A 22,443-nucleotide genomic window follows, 5' to 3' on the forward strand; every position below is an offset into this window, starting at 1 on the left:
GATCCTCTCTGTACAAAAAACAAAAATAAAAAGTAGCTGGGTGTGTGGTGCACACCTGTAATACTAGCTACCCAAGAGTCTGAGACAAGAGGATCACTTGTGCCCAGGAGGTTGAGACTGAAAAAAAAACAACAACAAAAAAACCCCAGAAGATTCTACGTTGGAATTTCACTAAGCAGGAAGGTAAGGCAAGCAAAGTTACTACACTGGAAAAACTTTGAAAAATTCCAAGTAAAAAACTCAAGATATAGCAAAGTAGTAGGTTAATTCATCGATAACTATTGCTCATGAAAGCAGACTAAAAGTGTTTTTTTTGTTGTTGTTGTTGAGACAGTCTTGCTCTGTCGCCCAGGCTGGAGTGCAGTGGCGCGATCTCGGCTCACTGCAACCTCCGCCTCCAGGGGTCAAGCAATTCTCCTGCCTCAGCCTCATGAGTAGCTTGGATTACAGGCACACGCCACCATGCTTGGCTAATTTTTTTGTATTTTTAGTAGAGACAGGGTTTCATCATGTTGGTCGGGCGGTCTTGAACTCCTGACCTCATGATCTGCCTGCCTTGGCCTCCCAAAGTGCTGGGATTACAGGCATGAGTCACTGCGCCTGGCCTAAAAGTGATTTGCCTCTATACTCTTCATTTATAATTTTTTTTTTTTGAGACAGTCTTGCTGTCGCCCAGGCTGGAGTGCAGTGGCACCATCTCGGTTCACTGCAAGCTCTGCCTCCCAGGTTCACACCATTCTCCTGCCTCAGCCTACCTAGTAGCTGGGACTACAGGCGCCCGCCCCCACGCCTGGCTAATTTTTTGTATTTTTTAGTAGAGACGGGATTTCACCATGTTATCCAGGATGGTCTCGATCTCCTGACCTCGTGATCCACCTGCCTCAGCCTCCCAAAGTGCTGGGATTACAGGCGTGAGCCACCTCGCCCGGCCTAATTTGTTTTTTAGATTTTGTCATAAGCAGTATACAAGAAGGTACTTCATGTAGATGCTGTGAGTTATATAAAGGAAATGATACGTCCATGGTTTTAAAACAAATTGACTATTATTAATTTATTTATTTTTGAGACAGTTTCATCTTCTCACCCAGGCTGGAGTGTAATGGCATGATCACGGCTCACTGCAACCTCCGCCTCCCAGGTTCAAGCGATTCTCCCGATTCAGCCTCCTGAGTAGCTGGGATTACAGGCGCCTGCCACCACGCCCGGCTAATTTTTGTATTTTTGGTAGAGATGGGGTTTCACCATGTCGGCTAGACTATAGTCTTGCTTCTGACCGCAGGTGATCCACCTGCCTCAGCCTCCCAAAGTGCCTGGGATTACAGACATGAGCCACCGCACCCAGCCGATAATCTAATATACTACACTATACTTTTTTTTTTTAAGAATTTGGACTTTTACCCATGTTTTGCAATATGATCTGAAGTTCTAACTTAGCTCTTCTAAATGAAAGCAATTTATGCCAGAATAACCCTTTTCCCACAGAAATGTACTACTGTATTACCTCTATGATGTATGCTACTCAACTATATTAACATCTATTCTCATTTTTTAATGATTAAAATTGTGATTAACATTTAAACTCTTTTTCGTTGTCACTACAAAGGGAATATTATATATAAATGTCTTTTTTTAGGTGTTTAAATTTTGGCACTCCTGATATAAATAAGGTTCTGTTACTTCTAATTATTCTCGCTGGCTTTCTTTTTTTCAGACAAAGGAAGCAGACATATTCTTGATAATTCTTGGTGGAGTGGGAAGCAAATGGAAATCTGTTTTCTTCTATACAAAGAGGAAGAAGCAGCAGTAGAGCCAGAAGCAGGAAGCAGATAAAAAATTTAATCTCATCATGGACACAAAAACATACTAAAACAAACTATAAACAAATAAAATTCTTTATTTAAATTTCTCTCGTGGGGAAAATATTTTTCTTTAAAGCAAACTTAAAAGTAATTTGCACTTACTTCTTGTAAAACATTTCCATTTTACAATTAGCAAAACTAAAAGGCTATGTCTCTTTATGCATTTATTTTTGTTAGAAAAATGTCCCATGGTGCTATCAAACTGATATTAACCATCATCAAGCCTAACTTTGCTTCTGTTGACAACATGACTACAAACATGAATCAAAAAGGAGTTAAGGAATTTTAAGCCATAAGGTTTCAATTATAGCTTACCAATTATGTAGTTAGCTGACAAAAATCAAGTCTGATGTAGAATAGCTGTCATCTACTTAACTGCAGATAATCATGGCATTTTCATTTAAGATGATCTGAACTTATGAAATAAACGATCCAGTCCCAAGAACTCAATAATCTCTTATGTTTTCTTTTGAAGACTTGTTTTAAATATTAACTATTTCGGTGTCCGAATGGAAAAATATAAACATTAGCTCAGAGACAATGTGGTGCCTGTTTGGAATCCAGCTGGCAGCTATAAGCACCGTTAAAAACTCTGACAGGCTTTGTGCCCTTTTTCTTAAATGGCCTCACATCCTGAACACATGAATGTGTTCATTTAAATAAACTTTAATCTTTAATGTTGAATTCTGAACACACAACCACAAATCATAGTTGGTTTTTCTGTGACAATGATCTAGTACATTATTTCCTCCACATCAAACCTACCTTTCCAGAAGGTGGAAATTGTATTTGCAAAAATCAGGACAAAACTCACATTTGAAAAGCATTTTACAATATTATATCTAAGTTGCACAGAAGACCCCAGTGATCACTAGGAAATCTACCACAGTCCAGTTTTTCTAATCCAAGAAGGTCCAGACTTTGGGGAATAATGTGTCCCTCTTCTGCTGCTGCTCTGAAAAATATTCGATCAAAACGAAGCTTATAACCAGCAGTTATTCCAAGATTAGAGTTCATTTGTGTATCCCATGTATACTGGCAATGTTTAGGTTTGCCCAAAAACTCCCAGACATCCACAATGTTGTTGGGTAAACCACCACATCTGGTAACCTGAAAAGAAAAAGAATACTCTCTAAGATACACATAGCCTTTTCCCCGCTAACTTTAAAAAAAAAAAAAAAAAGGTGTTTTTGCTATTACCGTGGAAGAAATTATTAATGCAGAAATGCAAAACAACGAGATACATTATAAAAAGTATTATGCTGCATAGTAGTATGTAATATAAAAATATCAAGACAGCCAGAGAGGTTTGGAATTTGCCCCTTCTCTTCTGCCATAAATAGGTTCCTAACTTTGGGTTTCAGATAAAACTTAGAAGGCTGAATATACATGGCCTGTTACTGCTGTTACCTGTTTTTAAAAACTGAACTCAAGTGAAAAGAAGGCAGAACTGCCACTCTACTTTAGTCTACAACTTTAGAAGTACAGCATTCATATGATCCAAAAATTTCAACTGCCTTCAGTTTTATTCGAAGTTTATTAATAATATTAATTCTGTTTGCTCATTCACACTCCCGGATTTAAAAAAATTGTTTGTGGTAAAATACACACACTATAAGATTTATCATTTTAACAAATTTTTTTTTTTTTTGAGATGGGAGTCTCACTCTGTTGCCCAGGATGGAGTGCAGTGGTGCAATCTCGCTTCACTGCAACTTCCACCTCCCAGGTTCAAGCAATTCTAGTACCTCAGCCTCCTGCATAGCTGGGATCACAGGCATGTGCCACAATACCTGGCTAATTTCTGTATTTTTAGTAGAGACGGGATTTCACCGTGCTGGCCAGGCTGGTCTCGAACTCCTGGCCTCAAGTGATCTGCCCACCTCGGCCTCCCAAAGTGCTGGGATTACAGGCATGAGCCACTGTGCCCAGCCATTTTAACAATTTTTAAGTGTACAGTGATGTAGCATTAAGTACATTCACACAGTTGTGCAACCATGACTATCATCCATCTCCAGAACCTTTTAATCTTCCCCAGCTGAAACTCTGTACCCATTAAACACCAATTCACCATTCCCTTATACCCCCAGTCCCTGGCAAACACCATCCTACTTTCTGTCTCTATGAATTTGACCAGTTTAGGAAATTCATAAGAGGAATCATACAGTATCTTTTCCTTTTTGGATTGGCTTCATTCACTCAGCACAATGTCTTTAAGATTCGCCCATATTGTAGCATGTGTCAAAGTTTCTTCATTTTAAGGGTGAATAATATTCCACTGTATACATATAGCACATTTTGTTTATTCATCTGTCAGTGATACTTGGGCTGCTTCCACCTTTTGGCTACTGTGAATAACACAGCTGTGAACATCCATGGGTAGACAAAATATATTCAAATCCCTGCTTTCACTTCTTTTGGGTATTTATACCTAGAAGTGTAATTGATGCATCACATAGTAATTCTATGTTTAATTTTTTAAGATCCTGAAAAATCCCACTGTGTCTCACCTGAGCTATAGGCAAGGAGAAAGAGACTTTGTTTCAGACCTGGAGACCCGGGCATGGTGGTGGCAGGAAAAGTGGGTAAAAAAGGCTAATAAAAGCCAAAAAAGAAAAAAGAAAAGGAAACCTCAGAAAAAAAGAGTTAGGAACAATTATCATGGTCAAATCTTTCCACTGTTCTCATATTGCACCTAGGAATACTGCAAAGAAACCACCTTTTCTAAACTCTTCTAAAATCATTTTCTCTATCTTTCTAATCATACACACACACAAACACACACACATATACACCCATATAGGTTAGTGTTGTCTATTTCTCATGCACATTTTTATTTTCCTCCAAAAAGAGCCCCGTCTTCCCCTAGGCGTACAGCATAGGCTAAACAAATATTTGCTGAATTGCAAGGTCACTTAAGACATTTTGAGTGACTAAAGGTCCCAGTTTTAACAGCTTTGGTCAAAAGAACCTAATTTAGTCTCCATAGCAATAATCTGTCCTCAAACATCGAACTGACTTTGTCACTCACCTCTTGATCCCGTAGATTTGTATCTCCTGCAAATATAACTGTAGCTGACTCTGGAGCCTCTTGCATTTTCTTTAAAACCATTTTTAACTGATTCATTCGTTCTGCAGCATGTCCTCTGGTGCTCTCCAAATGGGATGTCATAAGGCAAAGCTCATTTCCTGACACATTCACCTGCAACAGGACAAATAGTCACTAAAATTGTCCACTGACTATTAATACTGAAATTTAATAACAAAATCAGCAGATTGTTCTGTCAAATGGTATATATTTACTAAACTGAAACTGTATAATCAGCACTATGCCTATCCCTCTGGATCAAAAGAAGTATTAAAGCACTAACCCTGTCCCCAAAGACGACAGTTTAGCAAGCACGACCTACCCCCAGATGTCACCTCCACTGTGAACCTTTCCCCAGTGTCCCTAGGCCATCAGCGGCTCCCTCCTCAATACACCTAAAGCATGCTGAACAGACTGTTTTAAAGCCCGCTAGGCTAAATTAAAAGGACAATTATTTCCCTCCTACAAAGCCATAAGTCATTTGCAAAGCAGAGATGATTCTTATTTATTGCTGTATTATTAAGAGCCTGGCATACAGGTATTCCAAAAAAGTCAGTTAACTGAATGAGAATAATTTACCATTTGCAATTAAGACACCAACAATGTACAATCTATCATTATACTAAGTGCCTGCAGAACCAAGTCTAACTCTTTCATATTGGTCATTCATGCTCTTCTATAATCAGGAGCCTGCCTACTTCTCAACCTATCACATTTGCCTCTCCATGGCCCCTACACTCAACTGAATAGAATGCTCATTCATACTCATACATGTACACCTCTTGCAACTTGCAAAAGTTTGCTCATGGTGGTTCCTCTATTTGGACTCTTTTTAATGTCTACGTCTTACATATTTTTCAGGGTTCATTCAAATACCATCTCCTCTATAAAACTCTCACTAAACAATCTGGCTAAAAGTCATCTCTCCTTTCTCTAAACTTCCACACATCATTTATACCTCTCCTGTGGCACTTATGCCTTTCTTATGTTTTAGTTACTATATATACACTCTCCCTTACTAATCTATATATGAGAGCAAGATCTATTTTTCATTTTTGTAAGTCTCATAGAGTACAATATAGTAGCATGTATAAAGTAGAAAGTAAAAACATTACTTTAGGAAGCAAATGTAAATGTTAGCAAACTCTCAAATATTCTTAAGAAAATAGACTGAGAATTCTATCTGCATTTAAAATTTACGTAAAAACTTAATTTTAGAAAGTGTTAAAGACTATCTAAAAGAATCTACGTGTGTGAAGCAAATTTTTCTCTAAAGGCAATGGTTTTAAAAATAATAATAACACAAAACTATGAAAAAATCTTTTTTTATAAAACAATCAATTTTTAAACATTACTCACATGCACACATAAAAGGTTTCTCATCATTTTGGTACTTGGAAAAGGAATAATCTCTTGGCTTTTTAATTTCACTCTTGATTTCTTCAACATTATAGCTGTGAAATATCCTTCTTCATGACCTACAAATGTTTGTGGAAAAGAATTTAGGTTGAGAAGGTCAAAGTTATTTTCAGTTTACCACAAGTTTGCCTATTGAAGAATTTTATAGCAAACAGGTAACAGATATTTACATGGATCTAAATCTTTAAAGTAAACTATTATTTCAAAATAGTTCATCATGGCCAAACAAGTCTACCTCCTCTCTCCCAAATTTTAACTAGAAGCTTAGAAGAAATAAAAAAAGACCAGGCACAGTGGTTCACGCCTGTAATCCCAGCACTTTGGGAGGCCGAGGTGGGCGGATCACCTGAGGTCGGGAGTTTGAGACCAGCCTGACCAACATGGAGAAACCCCATCTCTACCAAAAATACAAAATTAGCAGGGCATGGTAATCCCAGCTACTCGGGAGGCTGAGGCAGGAGAATCACTTGAACCTGGGAGGCAGAGATTGCGGTGAGCCAAGATTGTGCCATTGCACTCCGGCCTAGGCAACAAGAGTGAAATTCCATCTCAAAATAAATAAATAAATAAATAAATAAATAAATAAATAAATAAATGTAAACAAGTGCCAAAAATTAATGCTGCCAATATCAGATGAGAAAATTTGAGAAATTTCTGAAAGACACGGAGTAGATGAGACGAACTGTGGCCAACTGATATCCACTTACTACTTCTTGTAGTAGAAGTTCCAGAAAAATTATAGTAAATGAATAAAAATCTAGAAAGACATAAACCAGCAAGAACAGAAAATAGGAGTACAAGCCATGAATGAAAGCTTCCAAATAGCTTTTCAGAAAACAGAAAACAGATGGAGAAGTGGTAACTGGTTTATCAAAACAGAAGGAAACCACTTGAGTGACTGTAGCAGAGAACCATAGACAGGAAGCAAGCAGATTTGTTCCACCAAAATCTGGAAACACTTAGTGCTTGAACATAAAGGTACCACAAAAGGTAAGGTGCTGAGCTAAGAAGAGGAGGGCCAGTTCAAGGTCTGGATATGGGGTTAAACGACTCCCAGGTTTCCTCAACTCCTTAGAGCTAAGTGGCTGTCCTCTATTAACAGGAGACTACAGTTTTACAGAGAACTAAATTTTAGAGGCTCCAGAGTCACCAGTCACAGGGAGGGGCATGCATGTTAGCCCAGGGCTGCTAGGGGAATGGGTTGAACACTGATTAAGTAAAGTGTGCCTACTCAGCTCCCTTCCCCTGACCTGCTTCCAGAAGGTAGGCAAAACAAGCACACCACCCCAGCCCCAACACCCAGAAGGCAGAAAGCTAAATAATTCTTTTTTGGAGAAACAAAATGGCCTCAGATTAAAGGCCTGTATATACCAACACACTGACAATTGTGGGTCTCCCTCAAATGAATAAGCAGTTTGCCCCATAATCAATCCCTCACCCCTCTCCAGTAAGGTAAACTACTTAGCCTTGCTCAGGCATATTCAACTGTAGTCAACATTTTAGTGTTTGGTGTTTAAATGTGAACCAAAAGCCAAAGATCCCTACATATTTAAGGAACATGTCTAACATGACATGATGGATACTGATGTGACATAACATAATCAAAATAAACAAAAAGAAGGAAATAAAAACAATGCAGGAAAAGAGATTAAAACCTGAAACAAACAAAAAACTAACAAAAAAGATACTGAATCCATAAACCAAGAAAAGTATGCCATAAAAAAGATATTCAGTGAATAGGAGGCCTAGGAAATTAAAATAATGCTATCTAAAAGTCAAGATAGTTGCCAAGAAAGTAGAACAAACAGTCAATAGAGATAGGAGAATAAGAGAAAGTTAAGAAAATTCAAGGATCAACCCAGGAGGTCCACCATTTAACAGAGGGAGTTCAGAAAAAGGGGAGGAGTAAAAATACAATAAGGGAGGAAAGAAGAGACAGGGAGAAATGGAAAGAGAAATAATGAAAATAATGAAAGGAGAGGCAAGGGGAATGGTGGGAGGGAGGGAGAGAGAAAAGGATTTTCCACGACTAAGGTTTTCCACATATTAAAATTCCACAGATTAAAAGTTCCCACCAAGCATTCGGTACAATAGATTTTAAACAGACCCAAAGAACATGAGGGTTAAAAAGAAGACCCTCAAAGCTTCCAGAGAGTAGCAAAAAAGAAAAGAATAAGAATTAGAACGGCATCAGCCTTATCACCCATCATCAATAATGGAAACTAGAAGACACTGAAGAATGCCTTCAGAATTCTGAAGGAAAACATCTATTTACCCAGATACCTATCTTCAGCCAAACTATCAAGAACTACAAAGCTACAACACAGACATTTTCAAATACGCCAGGATTCAAAAACTTCACTATCCATGCACTATTTCTTAGAAATTAATTAGAGAAGGTGCTCCAATAAAATAAGGAAGTAAACCAAGAAGGAAGCATGGGAATCAGAAATCCTAAAAGAATCCCCAAGAGAATACAAAAAAGTTCCATAAAGAGAGACACACACAGACTGAGAGAGAACCCTCTCCCTAGAAATTCTCGATTAAGGAGTCAGTTGAAATTAAAAATCACATACTATATAAAAATGAAGTCAAAGAAAACACTATACAGTTGACACTTGAACAACACAAGTGAACTTCAAGGGTCCACTTATACAGATATTTTTTCAATAAATATGGTTGGTCCTCTGTATCTGTGGGTTCTGCATCCACAACCAAATGCGGGTTGAAAATACAGTCTTCCCAGGACATGAAACCTACAGAAATGGAGTGCTCACATATAGATGGGTTCTGCAGAGCAGACTGAGGAAACTGAGTATGTGCAAATTTTGGTATCCATTGAGGAACCCTAGAACCAATCCCCTGAGAATACCAAGGAAAGACTGTATATGAAAATCATGAGATGTGGCCAAACTATTTTTATTTTAAATATATTTAGCAAAAACAAAATAGATGGAAAATTTAAAAACTAAATTACTCAGGGCAAAAAAAGTACAAGAACAACAAGATAAATAAGGAATCATAAAATAAAGACTTTATGAAAAAGCATAACCACAATGTGATTATTTCAGTTAAAACTTTTAACAACTGAATTTCACCAAAAAGGTATTCAGTTTCTCAAATTTTAGTAATTTATATTTTCCTGAAAAATCATCCATTTCCTTTTCACTTATTAACCTTTTCACACTATTAACATTAAGTTGTATAAAATATCCTCCTATAGTTCTTGTAGTATCCTGTGTCTTGCTTATTTTTCTCAAACTTATTTATTTGTGCTTTTTCCTCTCTATGTCCCAATAGACCAACTTTGATTTATCTCTTTCGCTGATCTGTTTTTCAAAGAAAAGACAAGTTGAATAACAAAAATTATTACCTGTAATAATCTCATAATTACTTGATCTCTTCTTTAGGTAGCTACAATATGGGGGAATAACTTCCTGTAGAAATACCACATCTGGGCTGTACCTAATGAAAAACATCAATTTATGACAAATACCAAGTATATCATTTCATTTTCAGCTACCTAAATGAAGGAAATCCCACAACATATCAAAAACAAAAAACCCTCTAGGGCACTTAATATTGAGTGTTTATGCTGATCTTTGATAACTCTAAAATGAGAAAGATGTGTGCTATTTATTCATGTAGTACTATAACAAACATATCAAAAAGAGCTAGAAAAACTGACAATAGAAACCACCATACTGAGAGACTTCAATGGTCCTACACACTAAGAGATGCTTTCAATGTTTCTTTCAATCCTCTTGGAGCAGTTATTATCCACAATGAAGAAAACTGTCCAGAGAACTTAAGTGATTTGCCCAAGGTCACAGAGCCATATGAGGCACAAATAGATCTTTTTGGTAGTTTTAATTTCACGTAGTTACGATAAACAAAGTTTAAGAAGAAAACAGTACTAAAAGTCTTCTAATGAAAATTAGTGTTCCCTCTTTGCTGAAGCCTGCAATACTGCTCTCAGAGGCAATCGGCTCAATTCTTTCAGATGTTTCTTCTCAGAGCTGGACATTGAACTTAGGTTTAATTCTAAAGCCCACAATCTTGAACTGTTACTTTGTATATACATAAGACACATTACTATTAAATAGAAGTGATAATACTTACAAAGCTAAGTAGGAACACACCCCTCGAGCCCTCTCTGACAGATTGTTTAGATCTAATCCATCAATATTCCAGGTAATGAAAGAGAACATGCTGCCATTTTCTTGCTGAGTATCTTCAGATGGGCTGATTTTAGAAGTGGTGGAATCAGTTGTTTCTTCATTGGTTAGGTCAACACTGGCAAGATTGGAATAAAACACAGCTTTGCAAATAATCTATAAATTGATTAAGAATTATTTTGTATTTGTAGCCCTCATTTTACAGACAAATTTTAAAAGAGCCCTAAAAGTGACACTGTCCTTACAAGGTTAACAAGAATTGCATGCCAGGTTCTAGACAGAAATATAATTAAGCATTAATCACGCTGTACTTTGGCCCACTTTTTTGTACAGAAAGTCATCCCATAGCCCTATATACTGACAACTTGCATCCCCATTGCTCCTATGGGTAGGATCTCTGACATCAGAATCATAAGGCTTTTGTTTAAGAATTGCTTAAGATGTTTTTCAGATGCTGAATTCCAGCAGAAAGCTGACACCAACCAGTTTGAAGACACCCCCAGAAGAACCGTATCAGCATGAGAATGCAGTTTCTTCATCTCCAGAGTCCATGACTTCATCATTGCACTCTGACCAATCAACAATCCTCACACCTTGGTCCACTCCAAACTTCTCAAGTCTCAAGCTCCAAACTTCTCAAGGAGAATCTGAGGATTCCTCCAGTCCCCTGGTTTGGCGGCCTTACAATTAAAATTTTTTTTCTGCTGCAACCCTTGGTGTCTCAGGGTATTGACTTGCAAGCTGTACCTCAACTACCTAGGGCACATGTCCACAAGGTAGTCAGGACCTCCTGAGGGTGTGTCATGGGTGCGTCCTTAACCTTTGCAAAATAAACCTTCTAAATTGATTTAGACCTGTCTCAGACACTTTCGGGTTCATAGATACTTATTGTACTGTCCAAATGTTTGCTCACTTAGGCAGTTATAGACAACTTAATATCCTTCAATGACATGTGTCACTAGAATAATTGTATAAACTATGATCCCAAATTAGACTCAGAAATGTAGGATTTCTACATCTTTTTGGAATCTTTTAAAATCATATGTTAAATAAGATCTCATTGTGGCAGATAAACAGGAACTGCAAATCCTTTGCTACTCCCCTCTTTGAGTGATGAAGCCTAATGCCCCTCCCCTTTGAATCTGGACCTTAGTGGCTTGCTTACCACAGGGAAAGAATATTCTGGGACTTTTGAGGCTTGGCCTTAAGATAATCTGCCACTTCCATTCAAGGCTTTTGGAACACTCCCTCCAGGAACCCTGGAACTGCCATGTAAAAAGTCCAACCACCCTGAGACTGCCATGCTGGAAAGGACATATGTATCTTGACTCCACCATCTGCTCCCCCAACCAATGCCCCAGACATATGAGTGGAGGGACAAACTTTATTAAAAGGTAACTCCTAAGCATTCATAAACTATTCATGAATTTTTAAAATAGTGTTTGAATTTATAATTTTAATGCCAACATTTTAACTTTTCTCCTTTACACCATTCACCCAGATTCCTCAAATATTAACATTTTACTTAACATTTACTTGCTTTATTCTTTTTATTCTGAACCATTTGTTTAAATATTTTTGTATTATTTCCTAAACACGAAGACATGCTTACATATGCAGTTATGCATCACATTTGGAGAAGTGTGTCATTAGGTGATTTCATCATTATGCAAACATCATAATTTACACAAACCTAGATGGTACAGCCTCCCACACACCTAGGCTATATGGTCTAGCCTATTGCTCCTAGGCTACAAACCTGTACAGCATGCTACTATACTGGATACTGTAGGCAACTGTAACACAATAGCACTTATTTGTGTATCTAAAAATACCTAACATAGAAAACGTATAGCAAAAATACAGTAATATAATCTTATGGGATGATCTTCATTTATGCAGTTTGTTGTCAACTGAGATGTGGTTATGTGGTGCATAACAGTATACTCTAGTATGATCATCAAGTCGGAAGATTATCATGATATAAGTTTTTCTTTTTCTTATTGCCTCCTACGGCTAGATTTAATAATATCTAAAGACCTAGTCCGATCCTGCCAATTGTGCTACTAGTGTCCTAATCCAGGATCACATGTTACATTTAGATGGCATGTCTCTTTTAATTTTCTTTAATCCAGAACAGTTTTTCAGTCTTTGTCTCTCATGATTCTGACATTTTTGAAGAGTACAGGCCATTTATCTTACAGAATGTCCTTCAGTTTGAGCTTATGATTTCCTATTATTTGATTCAGATTATGCATTTTTTTGGCAGGAATGTCACAGAAGTGATAGCATCTCCTCTGCAATGCATCATATCAAGCATCTGATATGGAGCTGTCCCATTCCTGGTGATGTTAGCTTTGATCACTTGGTTAAAGTGTTGTTAACCAGATTTCTCCACTACAAAGTTATAATTTTCCCCATCATAGTATTTTGTGGGAAAGTACTTTGTGATTATGTAAACATGCTGTTGTTCACTGAACTTTCCTACTAGTTTTAGTATCTGTTGATGATAACTGCCTGAAATAATTATCAATATGGCAGTTCCCAAATGAAGATTTTTTTCTAATTCCTCATGCCTTCCACATTTAATAGATGGAGTTCTACTGTAAGGAAAAATGTTCCCTTCTCTCTTGGACAACTGTATTTATATCAGTATGGGCTCTTTTTTATGGATTGTAATCTATTCCTACCAAGCATCCTGTTGCTTGGATTATACCACATTTCATGGGGAATGAGGGTAGGCAGCTTTTAAGCTAGGTCTTGTGCCCTTCTGGCACATCCCCAACATTTTCTGGGCACCTCCTTACTTTCTAACACTACAGATATCATAGGCTCATCTTGTACTTTTTTTGCCCCTGCTCTGGAATCAGTCATTTCTTTTTAACTTCTTTTTTAATTTTTACATTAAGCCCCTTCCATTCTATGAAATCAATCATTTCTAAAAAGCCCTTGTTCCTTTCAGTGAAGAATGGTATTTAGAGGTCATGATCTGGGTGCTAGATGAACTTAACGTCAATTTTGAAGCATAAAATATTTTGCATTATCTTCCTTTTACATAAAAATAACCTTCAAGAGCATTAAAAAAAGCACAAAACTTTCTTTTGTGAATTTCATCCTACCTAAAAGTTCTCTTATTCAACAATGAGCTAATATTAGACTTTTTTTCAACATCTTACTGTGGGGGAAAGAAAGAGAGATCAGACTATTACTGTGTCTATGTAGAAAAAGGAAGACATAAGAAACTCCATTTTGATCTGTACAAGAAAATTTCTTCTGCCTTGAGATGCTGTTAATCTGTAACCCTAGCCTCAACCCTGTGCTCGCAGAAACATGTGCTGTATTGACTCAAGGTTTAATGGATTTAGGGCTGTGCAGGATGTGCTCTGTTAAAATTGTGTTTGCAGGCAGTATGCTTGGTAAAAGTCATCGCCATTCTCCAGTCTCAAGTACCCACGGACACAATGCACTGCAGAAGGCCACATGGACCTCTGCCCAAGAAAGCTTGGGTATTGTCCAAGGTTTCTCCCCGCTGAGACAGCCTGAGATAATGGCCTCGTGGGAAGAGAAAGACCTGCCTGTCCCCCAGCCCGACACCCGAAAAGGGTCTGTGTTGAGAATTAGTGAAAGAGGAAGGCCTCTTTGCAGTTGAGATAAGAGGAAGGCATCTGTCTCCTGCTCGTCCCTGGGAATGGAATGTCTAGGTATAAAACCCAATCGTACATTCTATTTACTTGGATAGGAGAAAACGGCCTTATGGCTGAAGGTGAGACATGCTGGCGGCAATACTACTCTTTATTGCACTGAGATGTTTGTGTAAAGTCAAACATAAATCTGGCCTACGTGCACATCCAGGCACAGCACCTTTCCTTAAACTTATCTATGACACAGAGTCCTTTGCTCACATGTTTTCTTGCTGACCCCACCATTACCCTCTAGTCCTGCCACATCCCCCTCACCGAGATGGTAGAGATAGTGATCAATAAATACTGAGGGAACTCAGAGACCAGTGCCGGCGCAGGTCCTCCGTATGCCAAGCGCCGGTCCCCTGGGCCCACTTTTCTTCCTCTACCCTTTGTCTGTCTTATTTCTTTTCTCAGTCTCTTGTCCCACCTGACGAGAAATACCCACAGGTGTGGAGGGGCTGGCCCCCTTCATCTTACCACCAGAGAGAAAAAGCCAAGTGATTCCATGCCTGATCAAAGATGTTATTTCCTTTTTATGGAAAGCACTAAAACCAGAAAGGAGAAATTATTAGCTCTTTATTTCTGTCAAATCTTCTGTTTCATAATTGAATTTAAAAATATATATACTATCATAGACAAAGGTGTTTGTTAATCGCATTAGATCCCTTACCTATCCGGCACACACACCTTCTTTTCCAAGTTTAAAGATGTCCAACTATAACTCAATCTACCTCATAAAACTGTAAACACAACCCCTACTTTCCTCAACGGGTGGACTGTCATGGGTGATGTATGGGGAGAGCGTGCTGGTGTCATTAATCATAGCTTATGCTTACTGAGCTCTATATGCCAGGCATAATTCCAAGTGTTTTACATCTATTAGCTCACTTAATCCTTACAACAACCCCATGAGGAAGGGGTTGCACAGATAAAGAAACTGAGGCAGAGAGAGGTTACACAGTTACTAAATAGCACAAGTGGACTTAGAACCATATTACTATCCCCACTGCACAAAGAAATTGAGGTAGAGAGAGGTAACACAGTTACTAAATAGCACAGGTGGACTTAGAACCTTTGCATTTTGGCTCCAGAGTCCATGCTCTTATTCACTATGCCATCCTTTCCTCCTCTAGTTTCACTGTAATCCAATTGCATATTGATATAGTTGGGATGTTTGTCCCCTCCAAATCTCATGTTGAGATATAATCCGTAATGTTGGTAGTGGGGTCCAGTGGGAGGTGTTTGGGTCATGGGGGCAGATCCCTCATTAATGTCTTGGTGCTATCTTCACGATACTGAGTTCTTCTTGCAAGATCTGGTTGTTTAAAAGTATGTGGCACCACCCCACCCCCTTGCTCCTGCGCTCTCCATGTGATACCTGGGCTCCCCCTTCCCTTCTGCCATGAATGAAATCTTCCTGAGGCCCAGCAGAGTCTGGGGCCATGCTTCCAGTAGAGCCTGCAGAACTGTTAGCCAATCAAATCTCTTTTCTTTATAAATCACCCAGTCTCAGGTATTTACAGCAACACAAGAACCTAATACAAGTATCTCTGCAATTTATGCAACACTCACAATATTTAATATTTAATGCAGCAAGAAAAACCAGGCAACTGTATTAAAAATTTCCTTTTGGAAAAATGAAAAGGGAAATAAACTCTAAAACGTTGCTGAACAGAAATACCAAGGGAACAGCCGGGCGCGGTGGCTCACGCCTGTAATCCCAGCACTTTGGGAGGCCGAGGTGGGCAGATCACGAGGTCAGGAGATCGAGACCACGGTGAAACCCCGTGTCTACTAAAAATACAAAAAATTAGCCGGGCGTAGTGGTGGGCGCCTGTAGTCCCAGCTACTCGGGAGGCTGAGGCAGGAGAATGGCGTGAACCTGGGAGGCGGAGCTTGCAGTGAGCCGAGATTGTGCCACTGCACTCCAGCCTGGGCGACGGAGCGAGACGCCCGAGACTCTGTCTCAAAAAAAAAAAAAAAAGAAATACTAAGGGAACAGAGAGGGACTGGCAAACTTTAGGGGCATGATTTGTTGACTTCATTCCTAAGCAGAGGAGGAAGCGCTTTTGTCAGTGTATCTGGTGTCTTAGGTTTTAAGTGTTAGGCCAGTGCTCCTCAATTTTAAATCACCTGGAGATCTTGTCAAAATACAGATTCTGATTCAGTAGGTCTGGGTGAGACCTAAGATTCTGCATGTCTAACAAATTCCCAAGTAGTAGTGGCACGCTGCTGGTCCAGAGTCCACACTCTAAGTAACAAGGCTCTGGGACATGGGCTGTCAATGCTGACTCTGCATTAGAATTACCTGCACAGCTAATAAAAAATTAAAAAAAAAAGCCAATGAGGAGTAATGGGCCCCACTCAAGACTAATTAAATTAGAATCTCTGGTTTTTTTAATTCCCCAGATAATTCCAACATGCAGCTAAGATTCAGCATAGCTGTTTTAAGAGGATTTCTCTTGTCTCTCATCAGAGACATTAAAGATAGATTCTAATGTAAGGGGCTAAATCACTTTAGTGTTCAATTTCAATTTTTGTTGATATCCCAGGAATTCACTCCAGAATTGAGATTCCTGTGCCATTCATTTAAGACAGCCAATGCCCTTGCTCAGCAGGGTTGAGTTTTTCTGGTCATAAAATCTTCCAATCAATTGTTTTTTTCCTTTCATTTTTCTCAAAGCCAACATCAAAAATCTAATCAGGTCATGCTCTGTGAATGCACAGGCCTTAGAAACACGCTGAAGTTTGCCCCTTCCCCATTTTTCTCTCTTCAGCAAACTATTAAAACCTCACTCTCATTCATACTTGACCTATGTTCTGAGAGTCAAGAGATCACAGCCTGATCAACACCTTTGCTTGTTTTTGCCAATTTACCATTCCGGGGTAAGAGAATCCTAATAGCCATGACACCATTGCTCAGCTTGATCCGCATCTTTTCTGAGGGCCTATTCCAGGAAATCCACTTATTTTGTTACTATTTATTGGTTACAATATAGTCTGTTGCAACTCACAGACATTACCTCAGGTTGGTTTGACCAAAACAGGAGAATGTATAAGGAAACAAACATGTCACAGAGCCTGGTACAGAAATACAGCCATGTTTAAGGAAGGGCTGTTAAGGGCTTTCTCTCAATCCTACACTTCAACTTCCCTCTGCTTCATTCTCTCTCTGCAGACGTCTGTTCTCAGCTTCTCTGTACACAAAAAAAGATATGTATGAATCCTCACAGGTGCTAAGTTAACATGTTACAGTTCCAGCTCCATAGGAAGACTCAGACTTGACTCTCTTGGTCCCAATTCTGAAACCAAGGAGAGGATCTGACTGGCCAGTTTGAGCTAGGCGAACACCTCCTAGTCCAACTTGCTCTGGTTAGTAAAACGGGAGCCAGAGACAAATCACTGTGGATGAGTAGACAATTCCCCAACAAGAGGCAAGACAGAGAAAGGAACCTAATGAAAATATCTTATCACATCTGTAAGCCAGTGTAGCTGAAAAGACCAAAGGCAAAATACAGTCTCCACTATCAACAATTTTACACGTTGTACATATAGCTGGGAGAATTTTATACATTCAGTACATATTTACTGGGAGCTTATGTGTCAAATGTTGTGTCAGACTTTGGGAAATTCACAATGTACAAAACAGATACTCCTTACTAGACGTGCAGTCTCGTAGGAGACATAAAATAATGAACAGCAATTATAATACGGACTAAGTTATTATAACAGGGGTCATGCAGGATGCTACGAGAGTACCTAAAAGGGGAACCTTACCCAGACTTAGGACATCAGGAAAAGCTTCCCAGAGATAAATCATGTCTCAGCTTGGGCCTTTAAGATAAATATTAGCAAGGAAGGAAAAAGAAAAAAATTCCAGGCACAGGTAATAAAGATCTTTACGAAGGTTCAAAGACAGGAGAAAATGACCCGTTGGAAAAAAGTAAAAGTTTGATAGGCCTGGAACCTGGAAAGGCAGGTTCTAAGTTATGGAGCCAAATAGTAGACGGCCTTGTAAGGCAGCTACACTTTTTAAGAGCAGTAGTGCAGGAACTGGAGAGGGGCACTGAAATAACAGGAGTAGGTGTGCATTTAAAAAAATAATAACAACAACAACAACAACAAACCTATTATTCTGGCTGGCCAGCCTAGGGCCTAGAATAAATAAACAATACAGGAAGCAAGGAGACTTCCAAGTTGCCACTCTTTGATAGAAGATTTCGCCTTCGTTCATTTGTTTCAAACCTCTCGCTTACTTATTTCCTATCATTTGAGTTAAACATGACATTTCCATTTTTTCCTCCCTGGACTCCAAATCACGTTCGAAGTGACAGTCTGGGGGAGTGTTAGATCCGCTGCTGGTGCGCATCTCCGCGCAGCAGCAGCAACGCAAGCCCTGCTCCTCTGGCTACGCAGCTTGGAGATCTGCCTCAGCATCGTCCGCCCAGCTCCACGGCAGGTCCCAGGACGCGCAGGCCAACCTGGTATCAAATTGCCTCCGTCCGGACTGGCTCCCGCTCCCCTCATCACTTACTAGGTCTTGGGCTCAGAGATGGTTTCAGGGTGGCGTTCCAAGGCGCTCTCCTCCACCGGAGGCTCAAAGTAGGAGTTCAGAGCCCTCTGAAAAACAAAGGCACAAGGGATGAGGTTTGTGCGCTCCACCGACCTAGGTAATGGAGCGGGAAGCGAGGACAGCAAAAGCGTACTTCCATCTCCCAGTCGTTCTCGGCCAGGAAGCACTGAGCCACAGCGGCATCGCAGCTCGCGACCGAGGCAAACTCCACACACAGAAGTCGCCGCTTCTTCACCTCGGGCTCGCCCTCTTCCTCCGCCGCCTCCCTCCCGCCCTCCAGGTAACTCCCCAACTCCATCTTCTTGCCGCCTCTGCACCGCCCCTTTAAGCGGAACAGGAGGCCAACGCGCGGCTCTGCGCAGGCGCCTGTGCCATGGCGCTCCCGCATCAACCGCCCGGCGGGGAAATACGCTCCGCTCTCGGAGAACTGGTGCAGATGCGCAGCAAGTGAGCCGCCGGGGCAGTGGGGGCGAAGCGCGCGTGCGCGGTTGGTCACAAGGGTGCAGGGAACGTCAGTGAGCAAATCGCGCACCACCGTGTCTGCCAGCTCGCGTGATTGCGCTCCTAGGGGCGGAGAAAGGTGCAGGCTCTTCGCCCTCTGTGTCCTTCTTTCACTAACTTCTGGACTTTCCAGCTCTTCCAAAGTTAGTTCTCGTGCAAAGCCTAAAGGCTGGAAAACCGTCCACGATGACCAGCATGACTCAGACTCTGCGGGAGGTGATAAAGGCCATGACCAAGGCTCGCAATTTTGAGAGAGTTTTGGGAAAGGTATGGGAAAGGTATGGGAGGCAAAGCCGTGGCTTCTAATGAAGGAAAGAAAGCACCGTGCTTGGTGCCGTTGTGAGCTTTGAATAATTATCTCTTGTTAGGTTGTGTTCTAGTACGCCTGTAAATTCACCTTAGTAATAATGATTATTACTTTAATGGAGCTCCTAAATATGCTGGGTCGAACGTGTAAGTTCTCTATCTAAACATAGATAAGTATGGTTATGACTCGTGGAGACAGAATTCCTCAGTTCCAAGGCTGGGAGGGACTTTGGAGTTTGATCCTTCGACCAACAAACGTCTGCATTGCTCCAGAGAAGAGTAAGAGAAACCTCTGCATTTAAGGCACATTACAGTCTAATTCTCTAGGCTCTAGAGGATTAGAAGATTAAGTAATTGCAATAAGGTACAAAAGCCAAGTGCTTGGTAGAGTGGTGAACGAAGGGAGAAGTTGTTCCTCTGTAGCGGTTTGGGAAATTTCTCAAAGGCACGCAACTCCTGAAGAAGTAAGTTAGCCCTTGGAGGAAGACTGAGTGCTTTTCTGAGACCAGCACTCACAAAGCCTGAAGGTGTTTGTTTGTTTTTGTTTTTTTAAGATGAGGTTTCACTCTTGTTGCCTACGCTGGAGTGCAATGGCGTGATCTCGGCTCACTGCAACCTCCACCTCCCTGATTCAAACGATTCTCCTGCCTCACTCAGCCTCCCGAGTGGCTGGGATTACAGGCATGCGCCACCATGCCCAACTAATATTGTACTTTTAGTAGAGACAGGGTTTCTCCATGCTGGTCACGCTGCTCTCGAACTCCCGACCTCAGGTGAAACGCCTGCCTCTGCCTCCCAAAGTGCTGGGATTACTGGTGTGAGCTGCCACGCCAGGCCTTGAAGGTGTTTGTTTGTTGTTGTTGTTGTTGTTTTGAGATGCAGTCTTGCTCTGTTGCCCAGGCGGAAGTGCAGTGACACGATCTCGGCTCACTGCAACCTCCACCTCCCAGGTTCAGGTGATTCTCATGCCTCAGCCTGCCAAGTAGCTGGGATGATTACAGGCATGCGCCACCAAGCCTGGCTAATTCTGTATTTTTATTAGAGACAGAGTTTCATCATGTTGGTCAGGCTGGTCTCAAACTGCTGACCTCAGGTGCTCCACCTGCCTTGGCCTCCCAAAGTGCTGGGATTACAGGCATGAGCCACCATGCCCCGCCAAAAGCACAGATTTATTGAAAATGAAAGGACACTCCTGTGTTTGGGGTGTGGAGCAGCAGCTCAAGGGCCCTAATACCCCATTGAAGTCTCCTATTGGCCACTTGGTACTCATCTCATGTAAATGAAGTGGTGACCCACAATTGGCTGTGAAAAGCAACCAATCAGAGGCTAAAGTGAAGTTACAAAGTTGCACTTATATGCAAACGAAGATGTGGCGTGGAATCAGAGGCTGAAGTGAAGTTACATAGTTACACTCCTATGGGAAGATCCCATTGGTTGCAGAAAGAATACTTTTTTTTTTAAGGGATAACTTACTTCTTAGCGTAATTTTGCTTTTTGCAACCAATCAGAGGTACTTTCAGTTTCCCATCTGCCACACAGAAAAGGTGGGGGTTTGGAAAGGGAGAAGCCTCTGGTTCTTTTGTTACTTGGTGTGGAAAGTTAGGGTTATACTTTCAGTTTAGTTCTAGGAAGTTGGCATGAAACAGCCCTAGGTTCCCTGCCTGCAGATCCTATTCTCCTGCCTCGCTTGTAAGAAAATCATGTTCCATAAGAAGCATTTATAACTAAACCTTGTGAACCCCAAAAATTTGAGACAGGTCTCAGTTAATTTAGAAAGTTTATTTTGCCAAGGTTGAGGATGCGCACGCAGTGACACAGCCTCAGGAGGTCCTGACAACATGTGCCCAAGGTGGTCAGAGCACAGCTTGGTTTTATACATTTTAGGGAGATATAAGACATCAATCAATATATGTAAAATGAACGCTGGTTGGGTTCGGAAAGGCGGGACAACTTGAAGCGGGAAGGGGGCTTCCAGGTCACAGGTAGGTGGGAGACAAATGGTTGCATTCTTTTGAGTTTCTGATTTACCTTTCCTAAGGAGGCAGTCAGATACACATTTATCTCAGTGAGCAGAGGGATGACTTTGAATAGAATGGGAGGCAGGTTTGCCCTAAGCAGTTCCTAGCTTGAATTTTCTTTTTAACTTAGTGATTTGGGGGCCCAAGATATTTTCCTTTACATTTGCCCCCTTTTCTTTTTTTAAAAGAAATTTTTTGGAGAAAGCATTTTAGAAGAAAAATGAGTCTTTGGTCCCAGATTTCATCTGATCTCTCATGCTAGGATGGTTTATTCCTAGACAGGTAAGTCCCAAGTTATTAAGAAAGCTAATTTTTAGAAGGCTGTGAACTCCCATGTCCTGTGAAGAGAAAATAGGGGGAGGAAGGGTGAAAAACAACAAACAAAAGAACAATTCTGGAAAATATACATAGGCCACATTATTCTGAAGTCCATACATCAGTAGGCAGGTATGAAAGTGGCTTATGTGTGTAAATAGGTTGCTGTTATTTTCTTCTAAAGTTTAAGTTGTCTAGCTTCAGTTTGCAGGGCTTTACAAAAGCACAGCTGTTTTCAGTGACTCATAATTAGGAAAAAAAGCAAAAGAAAGAAGAAAAAAATTAAAAATATTATTTTGGAGACTTGTAGCCAGGAAAAATTCGAATTCAGCCTAAACTGTAGAAAATAATAAAAATTGGAAAAATTAGGCAAGGCTAATATCCAACAACAAGTGGACTATACGTTTTGAAACATAATTTTTCTCTCTCCAGTTTTCCATTTCTACTAAAGACAAATCATGGTAGGACTGATTTGCTTTATTATATTTGACTAGATTATTTGT

General features: G+C 40.2%; 2 protein-coding genes across 2 annotated transcripts in view; one reads left to right on the top strand and one right to left on the bottom strand.

The window, feature by feature from the left end:
• Positions 1–1,874: 1,874 nt before the first annotated feature.
• TDP2 (tyrosyl-DNA phosphodiesterase 2) lies at positions 1,875–19,232 on the bottom strand. The gene is made up of 7 exons (XM_032140729.2): positions 18,934–19,232; positions 18,762–18,847; positions 10,489–10,662; positions 9,740–9,831; positions 6,307–6,425; positions 4,891–5,061; positions 1,875–2,969 (listed from the first exon to the last, which is right to left on the bottom strand). The coding sequence occupies exons 1-7, from the start codon at positions 19,186–19,188 to the stop codon at positions 2,688–2,690; spliced, it is 1,179 nt and encodes a 392-aa protein (XP_031996620.1). The 5' UTR covers positions 19,189–19,232; the 3' UTR covers positions 1,875–2,687.
• Positions 19,233–19,311: 79 nt separating this feature from the next.
• ACOT13 (acyl-CoA thioesterase 13) overlaps positions 19,312–22,443 on the top strand; it is a 35,291-nt gene continuing 32,159 nt past the window's right edge. Inside the window, exon 1 of the mRNA XM_032140732.2 lies at positions 19,312–19,568. Coding sequence (XP_031996623.1) covers positions 19,488–19,568 — 81 coding nt within the window. The 5' untranslated portion in view covers positions 19,312–19,487. The remainder of the gene's footprint in view (positions 19,569–22,443) is intronic.

The sequence above is a fragment of the Hylobates moloch genome, unplaced genomic scaffold (assembly GCF_009828535.3).
Source record: "Hylobates moloch isolate HMO894 unplaced genomic scaffold, HMol_V3 SCAFFOLD_20, whole genome shotgun sequence".
In the NCBI taxonomy this organism is placed as follows: domain Eukaryota; kingdom Metazoa; phylum Chordata; class Mammalia; order Primates; family Hylobatidae; genus Hylobates; species Hylobates moloch.